Source organism: Paroedura picta, chromosome 2, assembly GCF_049243985.1.
Source record: "Paroedura picta isolate Pp20150507F chromosome 2, Ppicta_v3.0, whole genome shotgun sequence".
NCBI classification, from domain to species: Eukaryota; Metazoa; Chordata; class Lepidosauria; order Squamata; family Gekkonidae; genus Paroedura; species Paroedura picta.
In genome coordinates, this window is record NC_135370.1 from 167,575,571 (window position 1) to 167,597,729 (window position 22,159).

At 47.3% G+C, this 22,159-nt stretch overlaps 1 protein-coding gene across 2 annotated transcripts in view; it reads left to right on the plus strand.

The window, feature by feature from the left end:
* TECPR2 (tectonin beta-propeller repeat containing 2) overlaps window positions 1-22,159 on the plus strand; it is a 70,971-nt gene that overhangs the window by 26,195 nt on the left and 22,617 nt on the right. For both annotated transcript variants that reach the window (XM_077323734.1, XM_077323735.1), the window contains exons 12-16: window positions 1,650-1,830; window positions 2,957-3,098; window positions 4,426-4,666; window positions 10,719-10,808; window positions 12,566-12,799. In XM_077323734.1, the coding sequence (XP_077179849.1) occupies window positions 1,650-1,830; window positions 2,957-3,098; window positions 4,426-4,666; window positions 10,719-10,808; window positions 12,566-12,799 (888 nt within the window). The remainder of the gene's footprint in view (window positions 1-1,649; window positions 1,831-2,956; window positions 3,099-4,425; window positions 4,667-10,718; window positions 10,809-12,565; window positions 12,800-22,159) is intronic.

Genomic DNA, 22,159 nt, shown 5'->3' on the forward strand with positions numbered 1-22,159 from the left:
TGATGGAAGCAATAGTGACCTGCCGTGTGGAGTTACACACTGCTGCATTACTCAAAGTCTTCTATATTTAGGCAGCTTGTGTTTATGAATTTCTGCTGTGTCCTCATCAAGTAGGGGAAAACTCAAGAGGATTCCTCATTTATTTTATGCCAAAAGGCAGGCGCCATGTTTTAAATCCAGGGCCGAGCTGAAATAGATGGTTCCCTCGCATTCCACGTTTCCGATGGTGATTCGTCAAGGCTTCACTTGTATCAGGTGGGATTTCGATGAATTGCCTTGACCTGGATAGCGTGGCTAGTCTGATCTAGGAAGCTACGAAAAGAGGACGGTTCGAAATGAGTATAATAACAGAAGAAAGAACCTACCCTAAGCTATAATATACATTTAAACAATTTAACAATAAATAGAAATAGAAATGTCTTATCTCTTCTTTTAATTGTCATAGAACAACCAAAGCGGCCTCCAGATTTAAACCGTTTTCAAAGGTATTTTCATCAGTGGTTGTTATCAGTGGTTGTTTTTCCAACTTAGTATTTGCTGGTGAAGTCCTTCACTAGGATCTATTCTTCTTCACAGAGTTTAAACAATATATATATATATATTGGCCTTTGGCTCACAGGTATGGGGAAATTTTAGAGGAGGAGGAGGAGCCGCGGCCCAGTGCCAACTGATCCATGGACCGGTCCCGGACCCCGGACCAGGGGTTGGGGACCACTGGTCTAAGGCAACCTTTCTCCACTTTTTGACCATTGAGAAACTACTGAAACATTTTTCAGGCTTCAAGAAACTCCAGAAGTGTGGTGATTGTGCAGAATACAGTTGGAAAGCATAGCAGTGGACACGCCCATCCACAGCTCCTCCCCTCCCTTCCAGGCCCATCATTGGTCATTTTGGGAGGGAGGAGCAGGTTGACTTGACCATATGTGGTCGTATCGCACGATCAATGTTTAACAAATTTAAAAAATATATTTAAAATTAATTAACTCCCACCCATTCAGGAAACCTTCCAGGGCTGTCAAGAAACCCTAGGGTTTCACAAAAGTTCAAGGGATCATATTGTGAAAGTACCAATTGCTTTTTTTTTCTCAGTGAAATGTCAGATAATGTGGGCTTATGACAAAAAGGAATCTGAAATCGAAAATTTCAGATCGTAAATTTATAAAAAATCTTTGATGATGCAGTGAATTGCAATTGGTCGAACTTGCAACTTTCTGTTTCACCATGTTGAATTTTCATCAGTGGTTGTTTCCTCCTATGATTGTGAAACTTATCCTAGCAAGTTTCTGCTCTCCCATACCTGTGAGCTGAAGTCCGTTGTTATATCAGTAGAGTTTATGCTACAACTTTGAGTTGGATGAATATTGAAATATTGGACACTTGCTAGGATAAGTTTCACAGTGATAGGAGGAAACAACCACTGATGAAAATTCAACATTGAAAATGGCACAAATTGGTGGCTTCATTACTCATTAAAATAGAGACAAGACACATTTTGACATTGGATTCAATACCTTATTAAGGAGTATTGTATAATTATTATACTGTATCCAGGTTTTGATAGCCTGGGACAGGTTCTCTCTTTTTTCTGTTAGTACGTTTATTCAGAACCGCCTGTTTTTTTCGTGTTGTGCTTTCTGTTTTACTTCAAGGCCTGAGTGTCGATCGCCCCTGTGCCAGAGCCGTTAAGGTGGACTGTCCATACCCGCTCTCGCAGGTTACTGCCCGGAACAGTGTCGTGTGGGCGTTGACTGAGCAGCGGGCGCTTCTGTACCGGGAGGGTGTGAGCAGCTTCTGCCCAGAAGGGGAGCAGTGGAAGTGCGATATCATCAGGTGAGCCACGTTCAATCAGAAGGCACGTTCTGTGACGGCCCTCTGGTTTTGCAATGCTTGGGTTTTTCATCATCCTGGCTCATACTTGCACTTGTTTAGACTATAGCCTTTTGCAGTGTACAAGAAGGCCGGGTTCCCAGTCAGGGCACTGTGTAGCTTTTGACCTTTGGTTCGGTAGCAGCAAAAGCATTCCTGTTTGAAGCTGTTTGCGGCAGTTGAAAGTATGCAGTTTTTGAGGAACAGTGGCTGAATTAGCACAGAGATATGCCAATTGGCACTGAGGCTTTTTGGGTCTTGGAACATGTTTAATGCTACTGCCTTACAACATTAAAGGTACTTAATAAATGCTGCTTCAGCCTCCATTTTTGTCTTCCCCTCCTTAAAGTTCTTTACATTGTTTTGCAAATTCCGTGATTTCTCCTGTGTTCTGCCTTTCTGGTTTTCTTAGCCATGGAGTATATTGATGAGTTATGCGGGGCACAAAATCCCCATCTCCTGACAGTCTTTTTTTCAGCTTCTGAGTTCATTCATTTACCCCTATTATGTTCTGCATCTTTTTTAGAGCCCTTTTCTTTGGAAATGATGGAAGGCAAAAAAGTTGAATTCTGAGACTAATATAGCATTCTAGACAGACAGACAGACAGACAGACAGACAGACAGACAGACAGACAGACAGACAGACAGACAGACAGACAGACAGACAGACAGACAGACAGACAGACAGACAGACAGACAGACAGACAGACAGACAGACTTCCTTCCTTCCTTCCTTCCTTCCTTCCTTCCTTCCTTCCTTCCTTCCTTCCTTCCTTCCTTCCTTCCTTCCTTCCTTCCTTCCTTCCTTCCTTCCTTCCACCTCCCCAGTAATGAAAACCTGGAGCCTGTTTCAATGGGCTGGGCTTTTGTTGGTGATGGCAGAAGGTCCTCCTCCGTTGCCTCTAACATATATTATTGCAGCTAGCTTTTGCCAAATGCCCGTAACAATAAAACTGAGTTGAAGAGCTCTCGCTCCTGTCCATCCAGCTGTTAAGTAGATTGTGAAAGTCAGGCAGTTGGGCTCAGCATGGGCCACATCTGCCCAAGAAACTCCTGTGTATAAAGAACTGCATTCTGTTTACTTTGGCAGTGAAAGGCAGGCCCTCGAACCGGTCTGCATTACTCTTGGAGATCAGCAGACCATATGGGTCTTGGACATCTACGGGAATCTGTGGTTCAGAACTGGCATCACCTCAAAGAAACCTCAAGGGGATGATAACCACTGGTGGCAAGTAGGCATTCCTTATTCTTCCTTCAGCGCATGTGGAAGGGCCCTTAGCTCAGTGACAGAGCACAACTTTCCTCACAAGGGCCCAGATGCCATCCCGGATCATTAGTTTGTGGGAGGGGAACATTGAGTCTTCAGAAGTCCTCATTCCCAAGATGGTGGAGGGTCAATTCCTATCAGAGTAGACAATACTGACCTGACTTGGAATCGGGGACTTTCCTGTGTGCAGAAACCCAAAGATGTATCACTGAGAAGGAATCCTTTTTTGGTGTACGAATCCTAAGGGGAAGTTGCCGCATATGTAGCTTTGAAGGTGACCATTTAACAAATGGCCCCCAGCGAAGGGCTTTATAATTGGCTCACAAAGTCCCTTCCTTCTTCCTCATCACCAGAGCTTCCAAAACAAAACAGAGATTGATGCTCTGTGGGAATTCATAGATGGCTGAAGTCCTCAGCTTCTTCAGCTTCTAGCATCGGGAATGCCCACATCTCCAGCTGAAGAATGAAGTGGGTGTTTCACGTCTGATGCAGAACAGCAGTCATGTCAGCTGTTTTTTCTTGTGGGTGGTTCTTTGCCCCTCACATATTCTGCATATTCCTTTTCAAAGGAAACCACTAGGTGTACTTTAAATGTGACATCCTGTCCTGCCAGAGGAACTACAGTGCTTCCTTAATTTGTTAATCTGTCCTCATTTTTCCGGGATATCCTGGAGCCCCTGAGTTTAGTACTAATGTATGAAATTGCTCATTGTGGTGCTCTGGCCATTGCCTTTTCCAAAGTTCACAAAGCATGAACAATTTATTATTGCGGGAATTGCCCGAAAAAGTGGGGAAGGGTTGTAACTCAATGGAAGAGGCTCTACTTTTGCATGGACAAGGTCTCAGGTACAATCCTCGGCCTCTGCAGGTAAAAGAATCTGGTAGCAGGTGGTCTGAAGGACCCTCTGCCTGAGAGCCTGGAGAGCTGCTGCCCATCTGAGTAGACAATACTGACTTTGATGGACAATGAGTCTGATTCTGCATAAGGCAACTTGATGTGTGTTCAAGTCTCCTGCGTTTCATTAAGTTGCCCGAGTATAGCACCACACAGCCCAAAGGAAGCTCTCCGTTCCTGTTAATTTCAGCTGGAGAGTTAGACTTTGTGACCAGCTAATTGAAAACCGATAAATCTGTAAATCAGGCCTGTGCTTTATGTTTTCTGGTTTCTAGCAGGTGGGAAAGGGCTGTTGCCTCTAACAGAGAGCCGGACTTTAAAGGGCCTGATTCCACCAGTTAGTTCTCGTGGTTTCCTGGGATTAAACTGGTCATCTTGTATTCTTTTCCCCTACTAGGTAAGCATTACAGATTATGTAGTGTTTGACCAGAGCAGCCTTTTCCAGACCATAATCCAGGCGACGCAAACGGTAGCCACGGCCGCTCAGGCTCCTGTGGAGAAGGTAGCCGACAAACTCCGCACAGCTTTCTGGTCGCAGCAGCTGCAGTGTCAGCCAAGCCTGCTCGCAGTCAACGCCAGCGGTGTCTGGATCTCCTCGGGGAAGAATGAGTTTCATGTAGCTAAGGGAAGCCTGATAGGTACGTGCATTTGAGTTGCTTAGAACCGTGGTTCCCAACCCCAGGTCCGGGGACCGGGACCGGTCCGCAGCTCCTCCTCGTCCTCCAACTCTGCTGCCGGCTTACCTTTGGTGCTCTCCGGCGGCCGCCATGGCTGGGGCTCCCCCTAGGTGTGGCATTGCACAGCTGCTGCTGGCAGCGCCCCCCAGTGGGCGGTGGGACGTCAAGGGCGCCGACGGGAAAGCAGGCGGAGCAGGGGCTCAGGCAACGGTGACAACGTCCCTTGGCAAAAGACTACCCCCCCCCCCCGGGCCTCAGTAAAATTGTCAAGTGTTGACCAGTCCCCGGTGATAAAAAGGTTGGGGACCACTGGCTTAGAATATTTGCAGTGCTGAAGCCGTTTCCTTTGAGCCCTTTAAACAGCATGGCAGTGCCTCTGTTCACTCCCATTTTAACGTGTATTTGGAGTGTTAGGACGGTACGCTGGACACCATTTAGGTATGTGTGCCCCAAGTCCAATATCATGTGATGTTACAAAGCTTGAGTCCAGTGGTGCCTATAAGGCCAACAAAGTTCAATTCTGGGTCTTCGGAAAGTTGATGGAGTTCCATTCCATGCCGGTTAATGTGGTGCCTTCCAAGAAGGTTAATTCCGGTGGGTAGCCATGTTGGCCTGAAGCAGCAGAAGAAAGTTTGAGTCCAGCGGCACCTGTAACACTGGCAAAATGTAATTCTGGGTCTTTGTAAAGTTGATAGAGTTCCATTCCACGTGGCTCAATGTGATGCCTTCCACGAAGATCGTGCCATTTCTGGGCTCAGCATTCTGCAGGAGCATTCTGTGCTTCAGTGAGGTTTTCTTTGAAGCCTATAGATGCAGCAGGGTTTCAGGCAGGAATGTAGGACCCTGCTCAAACCGCAGCCCCTCTTCCTGCTGTCTTAGGCCTCTGTCACTTGTGGGTCTTGTACTGCAGAGTGTCTGCATGTGTGTTAAGTACCATCATATTGCTTTCAATTTAAAGCCGCACTATGAGTTAACGACCTTCAAAATATCCTATTGTTAACCTCCAGTCCCAGTCACGTGGAAGTTGCTTTGTATTGAGATGGGCCATTTGTTACTCCAAGAGTATTGCCCATTCTGACTGGCAGGGGTTCTCCAGGGGGAGGTCTTTCACATTGCCTGCTGCCTGATCCTTCTCACTGGAGATGCCAGGGATGCAACTGGGGACCTTGCAAAGTCCTGGAGCCATGGTCCTGCACATCTTGTGACCAGCTTGGTGAAGTGGTTAGGAGTACCGACTTCTAATCTGGCAAGCCGGGTTCGATTTCCTGCTTCTCCACATGCAGCCAGCTGGGTGACCTTGGGCTCACCACAGCACTGATAAAGCTGTTCTAAATGAGCAGTAATATCTGTGCTCTCTCAGCCTCAACCACCTAACAGGGTGTCAGTTGTAGGAAGAGGAAAGGGAAGGCGAATGTAAGCCGCTTTGAGACTCTTACAGGCGGAGAAAAGCGGCATATAAGAGCCAACTTTTCTTCTTCTTCAGTAATATCAGGGCTCTCTCAGCCTCACCTCCCTTACAGGTCATCTGTTGTGAGGAGAGGAAAGGGAAGGTAAATGTAAGCCGCTTTGAGAATCCTCCGGGTAGAGAAAAGCAGCATATAAGAACCAACTCTTCTTCTTCTTCTTCAATCTGTCCTACTGGGAATCAGCTTTTATTGTTAGGAAGTTTGCCTAAAAACTACTCCCATGTCATTTCCGCCTAGCAGTTCTTGTCCTGCTCCCTGGAGCCAGAAAGAATGTAAAGGGCACTATGGAGAATGTAAGACCACAGAAAAAACTAGAGGGAGCCTATCATTCATTAACTGAATGGCACTTCCATCCACTCTTGTGTCTCTGCAGAGCTCTGTGTTGACATAGTGAGCTCTTCCAGAAATAACTAGTTTTTTAGGGTCTTTAAAAAATTCTCATGAATTCCCTGGTGGCATTCTTGGATCTCTCTCTTTCTCTGAATTTCATTCACTCTCTTGAAGCGTCTCATTTTCCACTCTACTTGCCAGTTTGGTGTAGTGGTTAGGAGTGAGGACTTCTAATCTGGCATGCCGGGTTCGATTCTGCACTCCCCCACATGCAGCCAGCTGGGTGACCTTGGCAGTGATATCAGCACTCTCTCAGCCTCACCCACCCCACAGGGCGTCTGTTGTGAGCAGAGGAAAAGGAAAGCGATTGTAAGTCGCTTTGAGACTCCTTTGGGTAGAGAAAAGCAGCATATAAGAACCAACTCTTCTTCTTCTTCAGTAATATCAGGGCTCTCTCAGCCTCACCTCCCTCACAGGGTGTCTGTTGTGGGGAGAGGAAAAGGAAGGCGATTGTAAGTCGCTTTGAGACTCCTTTGGGTAGAGAAAAGCGGCATATAAGAACCAACTCTTCTTCTTCAGTAATATCAGGGCTCTCTCAGCCTCACCTCCCTCACAGGGTGTCTGTTGTGGGGAGAGGAAAAGGAAGGCGATTGTAAGCCGCTTTGAGCCTCCTTCAGGTAGGGAAAAGCGGCATATAAGAACCAACTCTTCTTCTTCTTCTTGCTGTTTAGCTGCTGAGCTGCTTAGTGACGGCTTATTTGAGGCGCAGCTTTACCTGCGCTTGCCATGTTCAAGCTTCCCTAAAACAAAGCGCTTTGTCTGAGGGCCCTGCTCACAAGCCACATTAGTTTCTTCTTCGTTCTGCTGTTCACGAGTTGGACAAACATTTGCTTTGGCAGCGTCCTGCCTGCCATTACTCAGCAGCCCTTCAACTCTGTGAGGCCTGGACGGGACAGGTTTCCAGGAGATTTCATCACTAAGAAATAATCTTTCCCCCCAATAAAGGAGTCCCGAATTCTACTCAAGCAGAAGCTGAATTCATTTCCCAGAGTCTCTGTGCCTTGTCTCAATGGAGAGGGGCCTCGACTGTATCAATAAACCTGAAAATACAAATGGAGGATTAATCTACTGTGGAAAGGAAGACTTCGTGGGGGGCAGCCATTGACAGGACATGAGGTGGAGATTTATCAGTGAATCACAACAATTGGGATATATTTCTTGAGGACCTAAGAGGGGGGAACCCTTGAGAAGATTTAGGCCAGAATTTGCACGACAAAGTGCAGATCTCTGTGGCATCACACTTGAAGCTACCTTTGATCCATCAAGGCAGATGGTGTCTGCTCAAAGTGGCAGCAATTCTCAAGGGTCTCAGGTAGAGGCCTTTCATCTTACCTGGTTTCTAATCCTTTTAACTAGAGAGACCAGGGTTTAAATCTAGGGTCTTCCGCAGGAGGCTCTTCCACTGAGCCACAGCCCCTGCCTGAATGATCTCCTGTTTGTGCGTTTACTTGAGTCTTTGTGCGTCTCTACTTTAGTAGAGACACAAGGGTGGTGTGAAATAACCATAAGAAGAGACTTGAGAATCTTTCTAAGTTGCTGCTGTCTCATTCCAAGGCAAGCCCAGGAAATTGTTCAAGAATGTGCACGTTTCCTTTGAGAAGAGGGCTGCAATAGTCTATATCGAAAACCCCTGCATGGAGGCTTCATTTGGCCAGATACTGGTTATCTAAAGCAGCTGTTTTCAAGGCCACAGCCCTTTTAGGAGCTCTTCTTAGGCTCTAGTAGGCTACTGTAGACTAGCTACTTGTGTATTGATCAAAGCCGACACAGGGATGACCATGAGCCAACTAAAGGAGGTAGTAATTAACAGAGATGCATGGCAAAGACTTCCCTATAGAATCGCCAAGGGTCAGACACGACTGAACAGATAGCATCATCATCAATGAGCTAAGCTAAAAAAGGCCTAAACTAAGAGTGAACTAATTAAACGCAATATACGTTGTCTCATATGTAAGTGAGACAGATTTCTAGAACATTTGACCAAGAGAAGCATGCATGCTCATTAATTCAAGCACACACAAAGGAATAGATGACATTATTTCTTTTTCTCTCCTTTGAAAAAGGTTGAACTTCCTAGCAATTAATGATGTCATGCATGACGAAAATAGTATTTCATTGGTTCAGTTACCCCCCCCCCCATAAACCCTTTGTGTTTCCCTTCTCATGTTTTTTTTCAGACTGTGGCCCCTTCAAGTGTGCCACAGCCCCTGTTGAGAATGACTGATCTGAAGAACCTTTATTGAAGTCCTTTTGATTTAATCAGATGGAATATATCAGCTGAATCACCCGCCCAGTGCTGCTAAGCATGAAATTTTCTAATATGGCAAGAAATGTACATTGCCGGAGGCAGTTATTCAGCTGTAAATGTTTTAAGTGTGGGATGTCTGTTCTCCAAATTGCTTATTTGAAGTCCAGTTTAGATTAGATCTTCAGCCAAATTTCCTTCATAATGCAGAAGCAAATAGAAACCTGACATAACCTAGGGGCTTTCGGGGACTGTTTATCTTTGGAAAGCTATATGGAAAACAAAATTTTAAAAATGCTGAGTATAGTTTTTCAGATCATTTGGGAGCACATTTGAGAAAGCAATGCTGGGAATGTAGCCAGTGCAAGGTTTTGAAATTTGTTTTAGAATATCACTAATGATCTGTGGGAAAAATGCTGACTTCAGTTTGAACTGATCTTGTTCCCTTTGGTATTGGAGAACAAAGATACCGAATCTTTGGTGCAATCAACGGTAGCATTCATTTAGGTTTATGCTAAATTTCTGCTACTTTGGTGAACATTTTATCAGTAGTGATAACGCTGAACCTCAGTATTCTGCCTCAGTGTTTTGTGTGTAAAATTGGACTACTGTTCAGTGACTCACATGACACTTCCCAGCAGTCATTTGTGCATTAGGCTTATCTGCAAGATGTCCATTGTCAGACCCCTTCCACAGCCAAGAAAGTTGACTAAAGTTTGTAGGAGTTTATGTTAAACTGGGCTGGAACCTGTCCTTCGAAAAGGGTGCAGCCAAAAAACCGATAAAATGCCACAAAAGTCTCTTTGGTGTGTGGGATTACAAAAAAACAAAATGTTCAACATTCATTTTAAGTGACATTAGGAGAAAGGGCATGTGAAAGCACAAGCATCATCAGTAGTTTGGGGAAAGAGCTGTGGATCACCGGAGAAGGCTCTTGCTTGGCATGCAGAAGGTCCCAGGTTCAAACCCTGGCATCTCCAGTTTAAAGAACTTGATAGTAAGTGGATGTGAAAGACCTCGAGACCTTGGAGAACTCCTGCCAGACAGCTCTTATCTTGATGGACAGAAGCTCAGGTTCAGTATAAGGCAGCTTCATGTTTGTGTATCCAAACCCAGAACAAAATGTGAGTCCAATGGCATCTTTAAGACCAACCAAGTTTTATTCAGGGCATGGGCTTTCGTGTGCACACACACTTCCTCCAGACAATGGAACAAAAGTCATAAGAGTACAGATATAAGGCAAGAGTAAATTAGTAGTAAATTAGTAACCTGCATCATGACAAATGTGCAGCATGGTGATGAAGATTGGATAGTTCCTTGCTAGAATAACAAAATCTGGCTTTTGGGTTCAGTTGTCGTTCCCAAAAACAAAGGGGATTTAAAGATGTCTAGGTTAGTGATTAATGGCAGATGCTTTCCCAGTTGTCGAAAGAAGTACTTAAAAGAGACTGTTGCTAGTCCCATCTGTCTCTATCCTTATAGCTGTACTCCTGTGATTTTTGTTTCTCTGTCTGGAAGTGCGTGTGTACACAAAAGCTCACTCCTTGAATAAAACTTCGTTGGCCTTAAAGGTGCCACTGGACTCAAATTTTGTTCTGCTGCTTCAGACCAACCCACCTGATTTCATCCAAATCCAGATTAATTTTCATTATTTAAACCAGGGGTAGTCAACCGGTGGTCCTCCAGATGTTCATGGACTACAATTCCCATGAGCCCCTGCCAGCGTTTGCTGGCAGGGGCTCATGGGAATTGTAGTCCATGAACATCTGGAGGACCACAGGTTGACTATCCCTGAACGAATGAAAGATTGACATACAGCAAATATAGTGGGAGCTCTAAGAGGGGGTTGCATCTAAGCTGGTTACGCTGGGGCTGTTTCTGTGCTTGACGCTATTCTGATTTCTTTCTCCAGGTACCTACTGGAATAGCGTCGTGCCTCGTGGCACCGCTTCAGCCACCAAGTGGGCTTTTGTGATGGCTTCTGCGGCTCCGTCAAGAGAAGGTAAAAGCGCGAATGCCTTTGTGTGTCTCAGGTAACTTTATAACCTGACATTTGGGCTGTGCCTTTTGTGGACGTGGATTTTACTCATCCAGTCATTATGCAAACCGAAAGGAATCCTTTCAAGAGGGGAATTTGGGCAGAAGCTTGGGAAATTATACATAACCGAAATACTATCAAGCAGTTTGCACACAGCCTTCACTCTGCTTTGTGACACCAGGACCAATTCTACACACGTGGAAAAAGGCCGTGCCAACACTCGTATTGACGTGGGGCTGATACCCGTGTCCCCCCTCTTGGCCCTGGTCCACTTTAGGACCTCTGTTGCCCTACCAGAAGGGACCATGGATATTTCTGCTTTCCCTTTTTTCCTGCAGGCACCAATGGGGCCTATCCAGGTGCAGGCCCGTGTGTCCCAGTAGGGACAAGAAATGCCCTATTCAGCTCTGTGTCGCTGCGGTGCTGAATGGGGCTTTTAAAAAAATTTGCACAAAGGTGGAATTGTGTTGTTATGAAATCCCACCTTTGTGCAAATAACCCCACCACCACCTCCACCCCCTGCGCGGTGGAACCTTTCAGCTGCACTGTGTGGGGACATAGTAGTCCAGGGGGGACAGGGTCCACTACAGTAAATGGTCCCCTTTCGGGACACAGGAAGTGGCGGAGCATGGTGCTCTGCTACAATGCAGCAGCGCCGCTGGTTCAGAATCAGAACAGGTAATAAAAAATATTGTAACTGGGCCTTCAACCATTCATTAACTTAGAAATCGTGTTGAAAGTTCCTAAATTCCTAACTTAAATTCTTCCCCTTTGCCTCCATGACCGACACTGATTTTAGCCAAGCCTTCTTGATTTCCAGAGTTTTCCTGTTTCTTTAGCAGTTGGGGTAGTATTCACTCAACGGCAAAGCAATTGGGTGTTTCTGTTGTTCTGATTTTCGTTGGGGTGTCAAATTTTATTTTAAAGCAATGCCTGCCGTTTGGATATCCTGGCTGGCTGTTTGTTGCCTTGCTGTGGCCTGTGGCTCAGGATTCCTCCCATAGGAAGGGGGGAATCAACAGAAAGTGCTCTCTCTCATGGACATGCACAGCACTCATGCATGTCCAGGCAAAAGTGCCCTTCTCACTTGCAAAAACCAGTTCAGAGCCAAGCCTTAGTCAGGTAATTCGAGCTTGTCCTTTTATTAGAATTCCTTGGCGTCACAAAGAGCTGTATTGTCTTCTGACCTGCTGTCCGTCCCTTGTCCAAGAACTATTTCTGTCTTATTTGAGCTGCAGCTGCTTGATGCTTAGATAGCAAATTGAATTTTTGAAGAATTACGCCTGGTTATAGAACCGGGTGCCTAAAACAGTTCGCATCTCACCTGAGGCACAAACTCTCTGTCTTTCAGCCTCTCTATCTGTAAAATGGCCATAATAATGGTCTGCCTTGCAAGGGCTGCTCTGTGGTTTACTGAGATACTGTGAGTGAATGCTTTAGGATGCTTTGGGCTGATCCTGTGTTGAGCAGGGGGTTGATGGCCTGTATGGCCCCTTCCAACTCTATGATTCTATGAATGCATTTGAGCATCCTTTGTAAGCAGTAACATTATAGGTGACGTTAGATAAGGACTTTAAAAAAATTGAATGGTCAAATGGACTCAGAATATTGGTTTTGATTTTTTAAAAGAATAAATGCACGAGTCTTAAAAGTTTCTTTGCAAGATTCTGATCTCTTAAGAAAATCCACATTTGACAGCTGAAGCTTCGCTCTTCTTACAGGAAGCTTCCTGTGGCTGCGTCAGAGTAACAAGGACCTGTTTTGCGTCAGCGACCAGAACCCACAGTTCCACCCTTCCACTCTTCAGCTCCCCCTCGATGCCGAGATGGTCCATTATTCTGCTTGTCAGGATGCCATTTGGGGCTTGGATACTCTGGGACAGGTCTCCATAAGGACGCTTTCGCCCACTTGCCCGACTGGGATGCACTGGACCAAGCTGGACCTTTCTCAGCTAGGTAGGATTTCTTGCGCGATGCATTCAGAAACCCCAGATCCAAGGGCAGGTAGGATGGGTGTCTTCTGAATGCTTCAGGAAAGAACTTGTTTCTGTGCCTTTGGTACGTGGCCTTCAAAGCTCATGCTGCTGCCAGAAATGCAGGGTGAGCATCCAGATTTATACACTTCATAATCAGTGGCAGTGTTTAGGGGAAACTCTTCTGTTTAGTACAGCTGTTTGGGAGGGTCCTCTTGTGGCGCAGAGTGGCAAGGCAGCAGACATGCAGTCTGAAAGCTTTGCCAATGAGGCTGGGAGTTCAATCCCAGCAGCCGGCTCAAGGTTAACTCAGCCTTCCATCCTTCCGAGGTCGGTAAAATGAGTACCCAGCTTGCTGGGGTGTAAAAGGTCATGACTGGGGAAGGCACTGGCAAACCACCCCGTATTGAGTCTGCCATGAAAACGCTAGAGGGTATCACCCCAAAGGTCAGACAGGATCCAGTGCTTGCACAGGGGATACCTTTACCTTGGGAGGGTAGCAAAGACGTTATGTGCATTTCTCCATCACAGTTTGGAAGGAAAGCATGCTTCCTGGGCCATTTCCAGCCTCTAGATCTGTTTACCCGATCAAAGTGCTGGAGTTGTGAGCAAGTCATGGGCATTAAATGGGAAAGGATAGGAAAGGTGAGTCCTAATGGCTTGTATCGTGATATAAAGAAAAAAGTCCCTGAAATGTTCCCTGCCTCTCATTGAGGAAGTATTGGAACTGGTGTTCTTGTACCCCACTTTTTGCTACCTGAAGGCCCAAAGCAGTTTACAAAATGCCTTTCCTTTCCTCTTGCCACAACGGACATCCTGTGGGGTACGTGAGGCTGAGACCGCTCCAACAGAACTGCTCTGTAAGAGCAACCCTAAGAGAACTGTGACTAGCCCAAGATCACCCAGTGGGGCTGCATATGGAGGAATGGGGAATCAAACCCGGCTCTCCAGAGTAGAGGCTGCCACTCTTGACCACGACCCTGCACTGGCTTTATGCTCGTGCTTGATTCTGTGCTGACCTGTGTGAGGAAGTGTCTCCTTGACAGCTGATAGGTAGGCCTCAGCTTCTCAGAATCGCCATTCATTGCCAGTATAAGATGCAGTAACTTAGGAAAACAAAGTATTATTTCATTTGAAACACATTAGCATGCAGCAAAGAGAGGAGAGTGAGGTGATGCTCAGAAAGGGGGTCCAGAGTCCTTCGTATCACCTTGCCTTAATGCAGAGGGGCCGTAAGTGAGATCTCACTTAGAACTAGGGTTGTGCGCTTCAGCCGCCAAGCTGTACCAGCACCAGCGCCGCCCCCCTCCCCCCCACGCTGCAGCGCTGGTTGTTTCTGGCAGAGCAGCTGAAGCAAAGAGCACAACCCTAGAACTGCTCTAGATTATGATACCTTGGCACTTGGATTGTGTTCATTACTCTGCCCCTTCAGAGTCCAGCCCTGATGAGCCAGCTGTCTGAGGTAACCAGTTACCCCCTTGGCCACAGCCCTGCCCACTGCCACTTTCCCCTTTGTGTCCTGGTCATTGAATTGGCGGTGAGAAATGCTTACGGCGTTTTCAAGGCAAGAGAAGTTCAGAGGTGGTTTCCCATGGCTTGCCTCTGCATACCAACCAGGATGTTGGCCCTTTTTAGATTCCGAGATCTGGTGAGATCAGGTTAGGCTGGGCTCTGGCAGGTCAGGACAAGGTTTATGGAATCCTAGAGTGCAAAGGGGTCATCCAGGACTTCTAGTCCAACCCCTTCCTCAACGCAGGATCAGCCTCAAGCATCCAGGATAAGTGCCTGTCCAGCCTCTGCTTGATGACTGCCAATGAGGGGGGAGCTCACTACCTCTTTAGAAGAAGAAGAAGAAGAGTTGGTTCTTATATGCCGCTTTTCCCTACCCAAAGGAGGCTCAAAGCGGCTTACAGTCGCCTTCCCATTCCTCTCCCCACAACAGACACCCTGTGGGGTGGGTGAGGCTGAGAGAGCCCTGATATCACTGCCCGGTCAGAACAGGGTTATCAGTGCCGTGGCAAGCCCAAGGTCACCCAGCTGGTTGCATATGGGGGAGTGCAGAATTGAACCTGGCATGCCAGATTAGAAGTCCGCACTCCTAACCACTACACCAAACTGGCTCTCTTAGGCAGCCCCTTCCCCTGCTGAACTAGACTCATAGAATCCTAGAGTGGAAAGGGTCCATGTAGGCCATCCAGTCCTGTCCCCTGCTCAATGCAGGATCAGCCTCAAGCATCCAGGAGAAGGATCTGTCCAGCCACTGCCTGAAGACCGCCAGTGAGGGGGAGCTCACTACCTCCTTAGGCAGCCCCTTCCACTGGTGAACTACTCCGACTGTGGAATTTGCTCCGCCCTCTCGCCCCCCCTCCCCCGATATCTAGCCGGTATCATTTTCCACATGGTTTCAAACCCGTTACATGAACGGGAATGAGATTTTCTTCGTTTGCCTTAAAACCTAAACGTCAATTTCCCACCAGGAAAAAAAATGAGAAGGCAGTAAACTGTTGATAAAATATATGGAAGGTCTGGAGGAGTAACATATTAGGCCGATAAATATTGAATTTTCAGTTCTGCTTGTGCTTCCAAGGAGTCCTGGAGGGGTCCTTGATGAGGTGCCAGCAATCATAAAAGCTTATTTTGCTAGATGAATTTATTCGGTCAAGTTAAAACAAAATGGCTTGAAAATGTTACATAAGGAGGGCATCTTTGGGGATCAGATTGTGCCACTGGTATAAATAAACACCCAGCAATGCAGAGTGGCCTGTTATTTGACTCCTTGTTGAGAAAGGCCTGATGTTTATTTAGATACAGGCTAACAGCTGAGCCATCAAGCCATCAAGCTCCAAAGCCCCTTTGGTCCTGGGTGCTTTGTACCTAGAGGAGCAATAAGACTTTATTTAAAATAGCACGGCTGAATGTCAAATCCGGAGGCGCAACTGAATTATGCTGATGGTTGTTTTCCTCCACGCCCCCCCACCCCCCCCGCTCCTCATGGCTATTTTGAGCTGGGCAGAAGGCCTTATGTAACCAGGCTAGAATAAAGGCAGAATTTTAGACATCATAACGGATTAAACCCCTCGTGGGAATTGTAGTCCATGGACATCTGGAGGACCACAGGTTGACTACCCCTGGTTTTAGTGCATTTGTGTCCTACTCTTCCATTGAGGAGCTCAAGACCGCTTAGGTGTGGGGATGTTCCTGTGTCATGGGCCCCATGCGAGGCCCCCACATAGAGTTTTGCCCCTGTGGAGAAATGCAATTCATTTATTGGATTTTATTTATTATATATTCATACTAGAGGCCAAGCCCGTTGCATTCAGGAATATAATGGGCGCTAGATAGATTCGGGGGGGGGGGGTGGAAGAATGCTGCGGATGGCCTCTCCCTCCCCCCAGGACCTGAAAGAGCTGCAGGCTGGAGGCCCCAGGAATGGGAACTCACTGGCAGGGGCAGCTTTCATGCATCAGGGATCTGCAGCCTCCAAGCCTCAGAGGGAAGTGGAAGGAGGAGGGGGTGGTCAGGGGTGGGGGACAGAAGGTGATTGGCTGGCTGCTGGACAGCCAGGCAAGCTGGTTGGAGAAGGAGCCACTCAGGGGCGGGACAGGCACTCTGAGTGGGTGTTAAGTGCTGAGTGGCACTTAAGCCATGAGACATGCTCCTCCTCCAAGGCTTTACCAGATAATCCTGACTCAAGCCCAGTTGCACTCCATACCCTTCCCTCAGCTGGGAGGATTTTGCTGCTGGGGTTCCTCCGGCCCAGGAATTCCCAACAAGGGGTCCATGGACCTCCAGGCATCTGCAGGAGCTCCAGAGGAGGTCTGTGGCCTTTATCCTCCTGCCTTAAAAGAGCCACAAGCTAGGTAACTGGCTGCTTTCACTGCTCCCCCGTTCCTGAGCATCAGTGACTTATCTCATGGTTTCCACACCTGGGAGGGGTGGAGCTTGCATGCCTACTCTCACTTTAAGCTACCTCCTGCCTCTCCCACTTCAGTCCTCTTCAGGCCCACCTGTCAAAGCATGCAGTGATGTCACTTCTGGGGGCGTGGCAAGAAGACATAACCAGCTGACACCACTTCTGGGGCTCCTTGAAGCCTGAAAAATTATTTCAGAAGCTCCTCCACAGTCAAAAGGTTGAAAAAGGCTGCTCTAGCCCATCAGGTGATAATTGGATCTCTCCAACAACAAAAGAGAAGGCGTCATGGAAACAATGTTATCTCCATGCCTCTGCAAGCTAATTTGTCCAGACCCTCCCCCCCTCCCAAAGCTTATTCAATGCCTTGTATGGAATCTGTTTTCTCCTACGTCAGTTCAGCAGAGTATCAAAGCCGTTCCTGGGGCATATTTTACAGCATCTGCCCATGCTGTTTCTTTGAATGTAGAATCTGCAGATTTCTCTTCTAAAAGAGAGCCTAAAGTGGGAACCTACCCTTATTTGTCTGATGTGCCTCATTACATATTAGACCTCTTCAGAGATGGGCTACCTCAACCTTCCATCCCACCACAGCTGTCAGTCCAGGTTTCTTTCCACCTTTCAGCCAGTATCACCCTCCCTTCTGTGAATGCCTCTTGTGGCTCTCTGTCCAGTCAGCAACCTGCCCTCCATGCGCACTGTAGCTGTCTCTTTGAGAAAGTTAAGGGGGAAAGTCACTGGGTTCTCTCTCCCAGTTAGAGCCTTTCCTCGAGAACTTGCACAGTGTCATGAGCAACAGCCTCTAATCTGGAGGTTTGATTCTCCACTCTTCCACATGCAGCTTGGGGGACCTTGGGGATCGTCACAGTTCTCTCAGATCTGTCTCAGCCTCACCTACCTCCCAGGATGTCTGTTGCAGGGGAGAGGAAGGGTAGGCGATTATAGGCCGCTTTGAGACTCCTTTGGGCAGTGAGTGAACAGTGGGGTACAAAAACCCTATTCGGAGGAAAACCCATCCATGGTGGCTTATAGGGCTTGACCCCTCTCCAAAGTGAGCTTAGCCTAGGCAGGAAGACTACTGTGTAGGGTGGCACAGATGACCGCTTGAAGAACATCCACTGTAGGAAGCAAGGAACAGGACCAGCCCCAAGCAATTCAGGAAGCATCTCGACTGCACAGTGATTTGAAGCCTCTGCAGTAGCTTGGATCTGGCCAGAGAAGACCTCTGATCATAGAATCATAGAGTTGGAAGGGACCTCATGGGTCATCCAATCCAACCCCCTGCACTATGCAGGACATAGTTCATATGATGACCAAAACATTTACACCTTAACAAGGAGTGGCTGTCTTCATATTTATCAGGAAGTGCTGTCTTCACTGGCAGTCTTCAAGCAAAGGTTGGATACACACTTCTATTGGATGCTTTAGGATGCTTTGGGCTGATCCTGCGTTGAGCAGGGGGTTGGACTAGATGGCCTGTATGGCCCCTTCCAACTCTATGATTCTATGCCAAATGGTCCCTTGCTGTTCCCCATTTTGCTCTGCCCTTATTCTCTGCTGGTGCAGAGGCGGTTATTGCATCTACAGCCCTTCTCCATTAGCAGGCAAGTGATTCAGGCTGGTCCTGCACTGAGCAGGGGGGTCAGACTAGTTGGCCTATATGGCCCCTTCCAACTCTGTGCTTCTATGATTCCTTTGAGCCACTGTGGGACTGTGATGTAGTGTTCAGTTCTCTTTGAGGCATCCCATGGATTCCCGCCCAGGGTATCCTGTATTAAGAAGTCATTTGGTGAGAAGAACCACAACACTTTGTCACTCTTGCCTAGGATGGGCTATCGCTTGTGCAGCAACTTATCTTGTTGTTGTTAGGTGCGAAGTCGTGTCCGACGCATCGCGACCCCATGGACAATGATCCTCCAGGCCTTCCTGTCCTCTACCATTTAAGTTTGCACCGACTGCTTCAGTGACTCCATCCAGCCACCTCATTCTCTGTCGTCCCCTTCTTCTTTTGCCCTCAAGTGCTCCCAGCATTAGCCTCTTCTCCAGGGAGTCCTTCCTTCTCATGAGGTGGCCAAAGTATTTGAGTTTCATCTTCAGGATCTGGCCTTCTAAAGAGCAGTCAGGGCTGATCTCCCCTAGGACTGACTGGTTTGTTCGCCTTGCAGTCCAAGGGACTTGCGAGAGTCTTCTCCAGCAACTTGTCTACATCCACCCAAATCCAGGCTGCCTGCCAGCCTACTGTAACTTCCAAAAAGGTTCTTCTTAAGCAGCGTTCTTTGTGGGTTTCTGAAAACACATTGTCTGCCCTAACCCAATGCATCCATCCTTCAGGGTTTTTCATCTCATGGGTTGCCATCCCTTACCCGGAGACGGTGCTGTTATCTGGACTCCTGATCATAGGACAGAACAATCTGTTGTTCAGTAGGCTTGGTCCAATTTGGCATTTGATTAGCATTCTGTACATGCTGTTACCCGTGCTACTGGTGTGTTTTCCAAGTACATGTCATAAAGGGTATGGGGAGGCTCTAAACTAGCTAACGCATCAGTTCTGGCTATGACCCTCTGTGCCTTCTTTCAGACCGTCTTCTGTGTAAATAAAGTTTGAATTTCCAGGGATATGCATCCCATTGGATGATTGACCAAAGGTTTGAGAGAGAGATTTCACAGCTTCGTGCTGTCTGTCTCCATCCTAAGGAGAGCAGCAAAGTTTCGAAGCTGTCACTTGGAAATAAAAAGATCATAGAATCATACAGTTGGAAGGGACCTCCAGGGTCATCTAGTACAACCCCCTGCACAATGCAGCAGCTCACAACTACCTGCCCACTCACAGTGACCCCAATTTCATGCCCAAATGAATCCCCACCGCCAAAAAAAACTCCAGAGTCCAGCCTGGCCTGGAGGGAATTCATCTCCCATCCCACAGTGGTGATCAGCAATTCCCTGGGTATGCAAGGAAGGGCCACAAGAGACCAACACTGGCACATCCCTTCCTGCCCACCCACTCCCAATCTTCCTAAGTTCATAAAATCAGCATTTCTGAGGTTACAGCCCCTTTGGAAAAGGGCTCCCTGTTTGCATTGCACATCGATGACGCAAGCAAGCTAATCTTGAAATGTTATCCCATGCACCCATCCGGCTACTCATATTTGCTTGTTACATTTGGAATGTTAAGCGCAAACGTGTATTTATAGACCTCCTCAGCAAGCATGATCAGTGCCCGGAATAGAGTTCACTTGAGGTCATGTGAAAAACTGGCATCTCTAGTTATGTACAAACCTGCTGTTCAGTGACACTGTCTGGTGACATTCTTTCTCCTTGGAAGTAATGTCTTGTGGCTTTGGGAGATACCGTGCCTTTCATCCTAAGATGTGTGAGTAAAAAGAAGAAATTGCATAAAGAAGGCCAATTAAAAAAAAAAGAAAGAGGAAACCAACAAATTGGACTTTCCTTTGTTCGTCTTAATCCTTATTTCATATTGTGGTCTGTGGTCAGCGTGTGCTCATCTTCTGCGAGTGGTTTGGCCCAGATGATCTTCGCACTGAATGCAGGGACGCCCCCTTGGATCCAGGCTAACATTTTGACTGATGCAAGGACTTCCACCTACAGAGGGTGATTTTTCTACCTCCCTCCACTTCTGGCTTGGTGTAGTGGTTAAAAGTGACGGCCTTGAATCTGGCGAACTGGGTTTGATTCCGCACTCCTTCTCCACATGCAGCCAGCTGGGTGACCTCGAGCTAATCACAGTTGTCTTAAAGCTCTCTCAATCCCATCTAAGTCACAGCCAGTCTGTTGTAGGGAGAAAAAGGGAAGGCGATTGGAAGCTACCTTCAGACTCCTTCGGACAGGAAAAAGCAGGATACAAAAACCCAGCTCTTCTTTTTCCAGCAGCCTGAAATGCTCCCCACTGCTCCAAACCCTAGGAGAAAGATTTGGGAGAGGGTGTATTTCACACTGCTGTGGGAAAATAGGACTAGCAATGCCCTGTGAGTAGGAATCCTCACACCCATGGGAATGTTAGTCTGGATCCAACCCTGCTTGTGGTGGGGAGAGCAAGATCACACCTGAAGTAAAAGCATGTCTCCTGCCTTTGGACAGGGTTGCTTCATTTATGGAGGGCCTGCATGCGTAAAATTCAACAGACGCTGGTCCAAATCAAGCAGCCTTTCCTTGAATCCTTGGCTGCCTTAATCCATGAGGGAAGTTGGGATAAAGATGTTTAAATAAATAACTGTGAGAGATGCCAGTCAGGCCCACATATGTTGTATCTTTAGGATGCTTAGGGCTGATCCTGCGTTGAGCAGGGGGTTGGACTAGATGGCCTGTATGGCCCCTTCCAACTCTATGATTCTATGATTCTATGGCCTGTATGGCCCCTTCCAACTCTGTGATTCTATGATCTTATATGCATGGACCTCATGCAACTGTCACATGATGTGTGGACATGTGGAGGTGGAAGTACTTCAGCAGTGGGATCGTCTGCCTATGGAGGTGGTGAGCTCCCCTTCACTGGCAGTCTTCAAGCAGCTGGCAGCTCATCAAGGACCCCTCCAGGGCTCCATGGAAGCACAAGCAGAACTGAAAATTCAATATTTATTGGCCTAATACGCTAATCTTTCAGAACTTCCATATATTTTACTGCCTTCTAATATTTTTTCCGGTGTGAAATTGACATTTAGATTTTAAGGCACTTAAAACAAGGGAACCTCATTCCTGCTCATGTAATGGGCTTGAAACTACGCGTAGAACGATACTGCCTCGATATCGGGGAGGAGGGATTCACAGAGTAGCCCAGCAGTGAAAGGGGCTGCCTAAGGAGGTGGTGAGCTCCCTCCCCCCCTCCCCAACAGTTTTCTGGACAGATACTTATCCTGGATGCTTTAGGCGGATCCTGCATTGAGCAGGGGGTTGAGCTTAGATGGCCAGGATGGCCCCTTCCAACTCTGTGGTTCTATGAGAACTGAGATGTATGATTTCCTACCCCTACCCCGAGTATGCATCATAAACCTGCCTGTTGGTTTCTGCCAAGTATCAATTTGTGTGAGAGTTCTCCTGTTTGCATGGGCTTGCCCTGGCGACTGAAGCCAAGGGGAGGAACTTGTAAACGGAAGACAGACGTGCACCTACTCGAAGTTGCTGGAAGCAGGAGCAGAGCGCAGTCCAGACAACGGTCCTTGTATGGCAGGGGATGCCTCTGGCTTTCTTCAGATCCAGAAGGGAGGTTTATTCTAGCAGAGAACACTTATGGATTGTTACACCACAGCTAACAGCATTTACGGTTTAGGAGCAGACTGTTTCTGTGATGTGGACATACCTTAAGTTTGTTTAAGCTACTGGAATAGCTTGGCTTGGATCCTAAGCAGCGCAAGCGGAGTCGTACTAGATGGAGGCTTCTTTTCCTGTGGCTTGTTTTCTTTCTCCCCTGTCTGCTTTCCT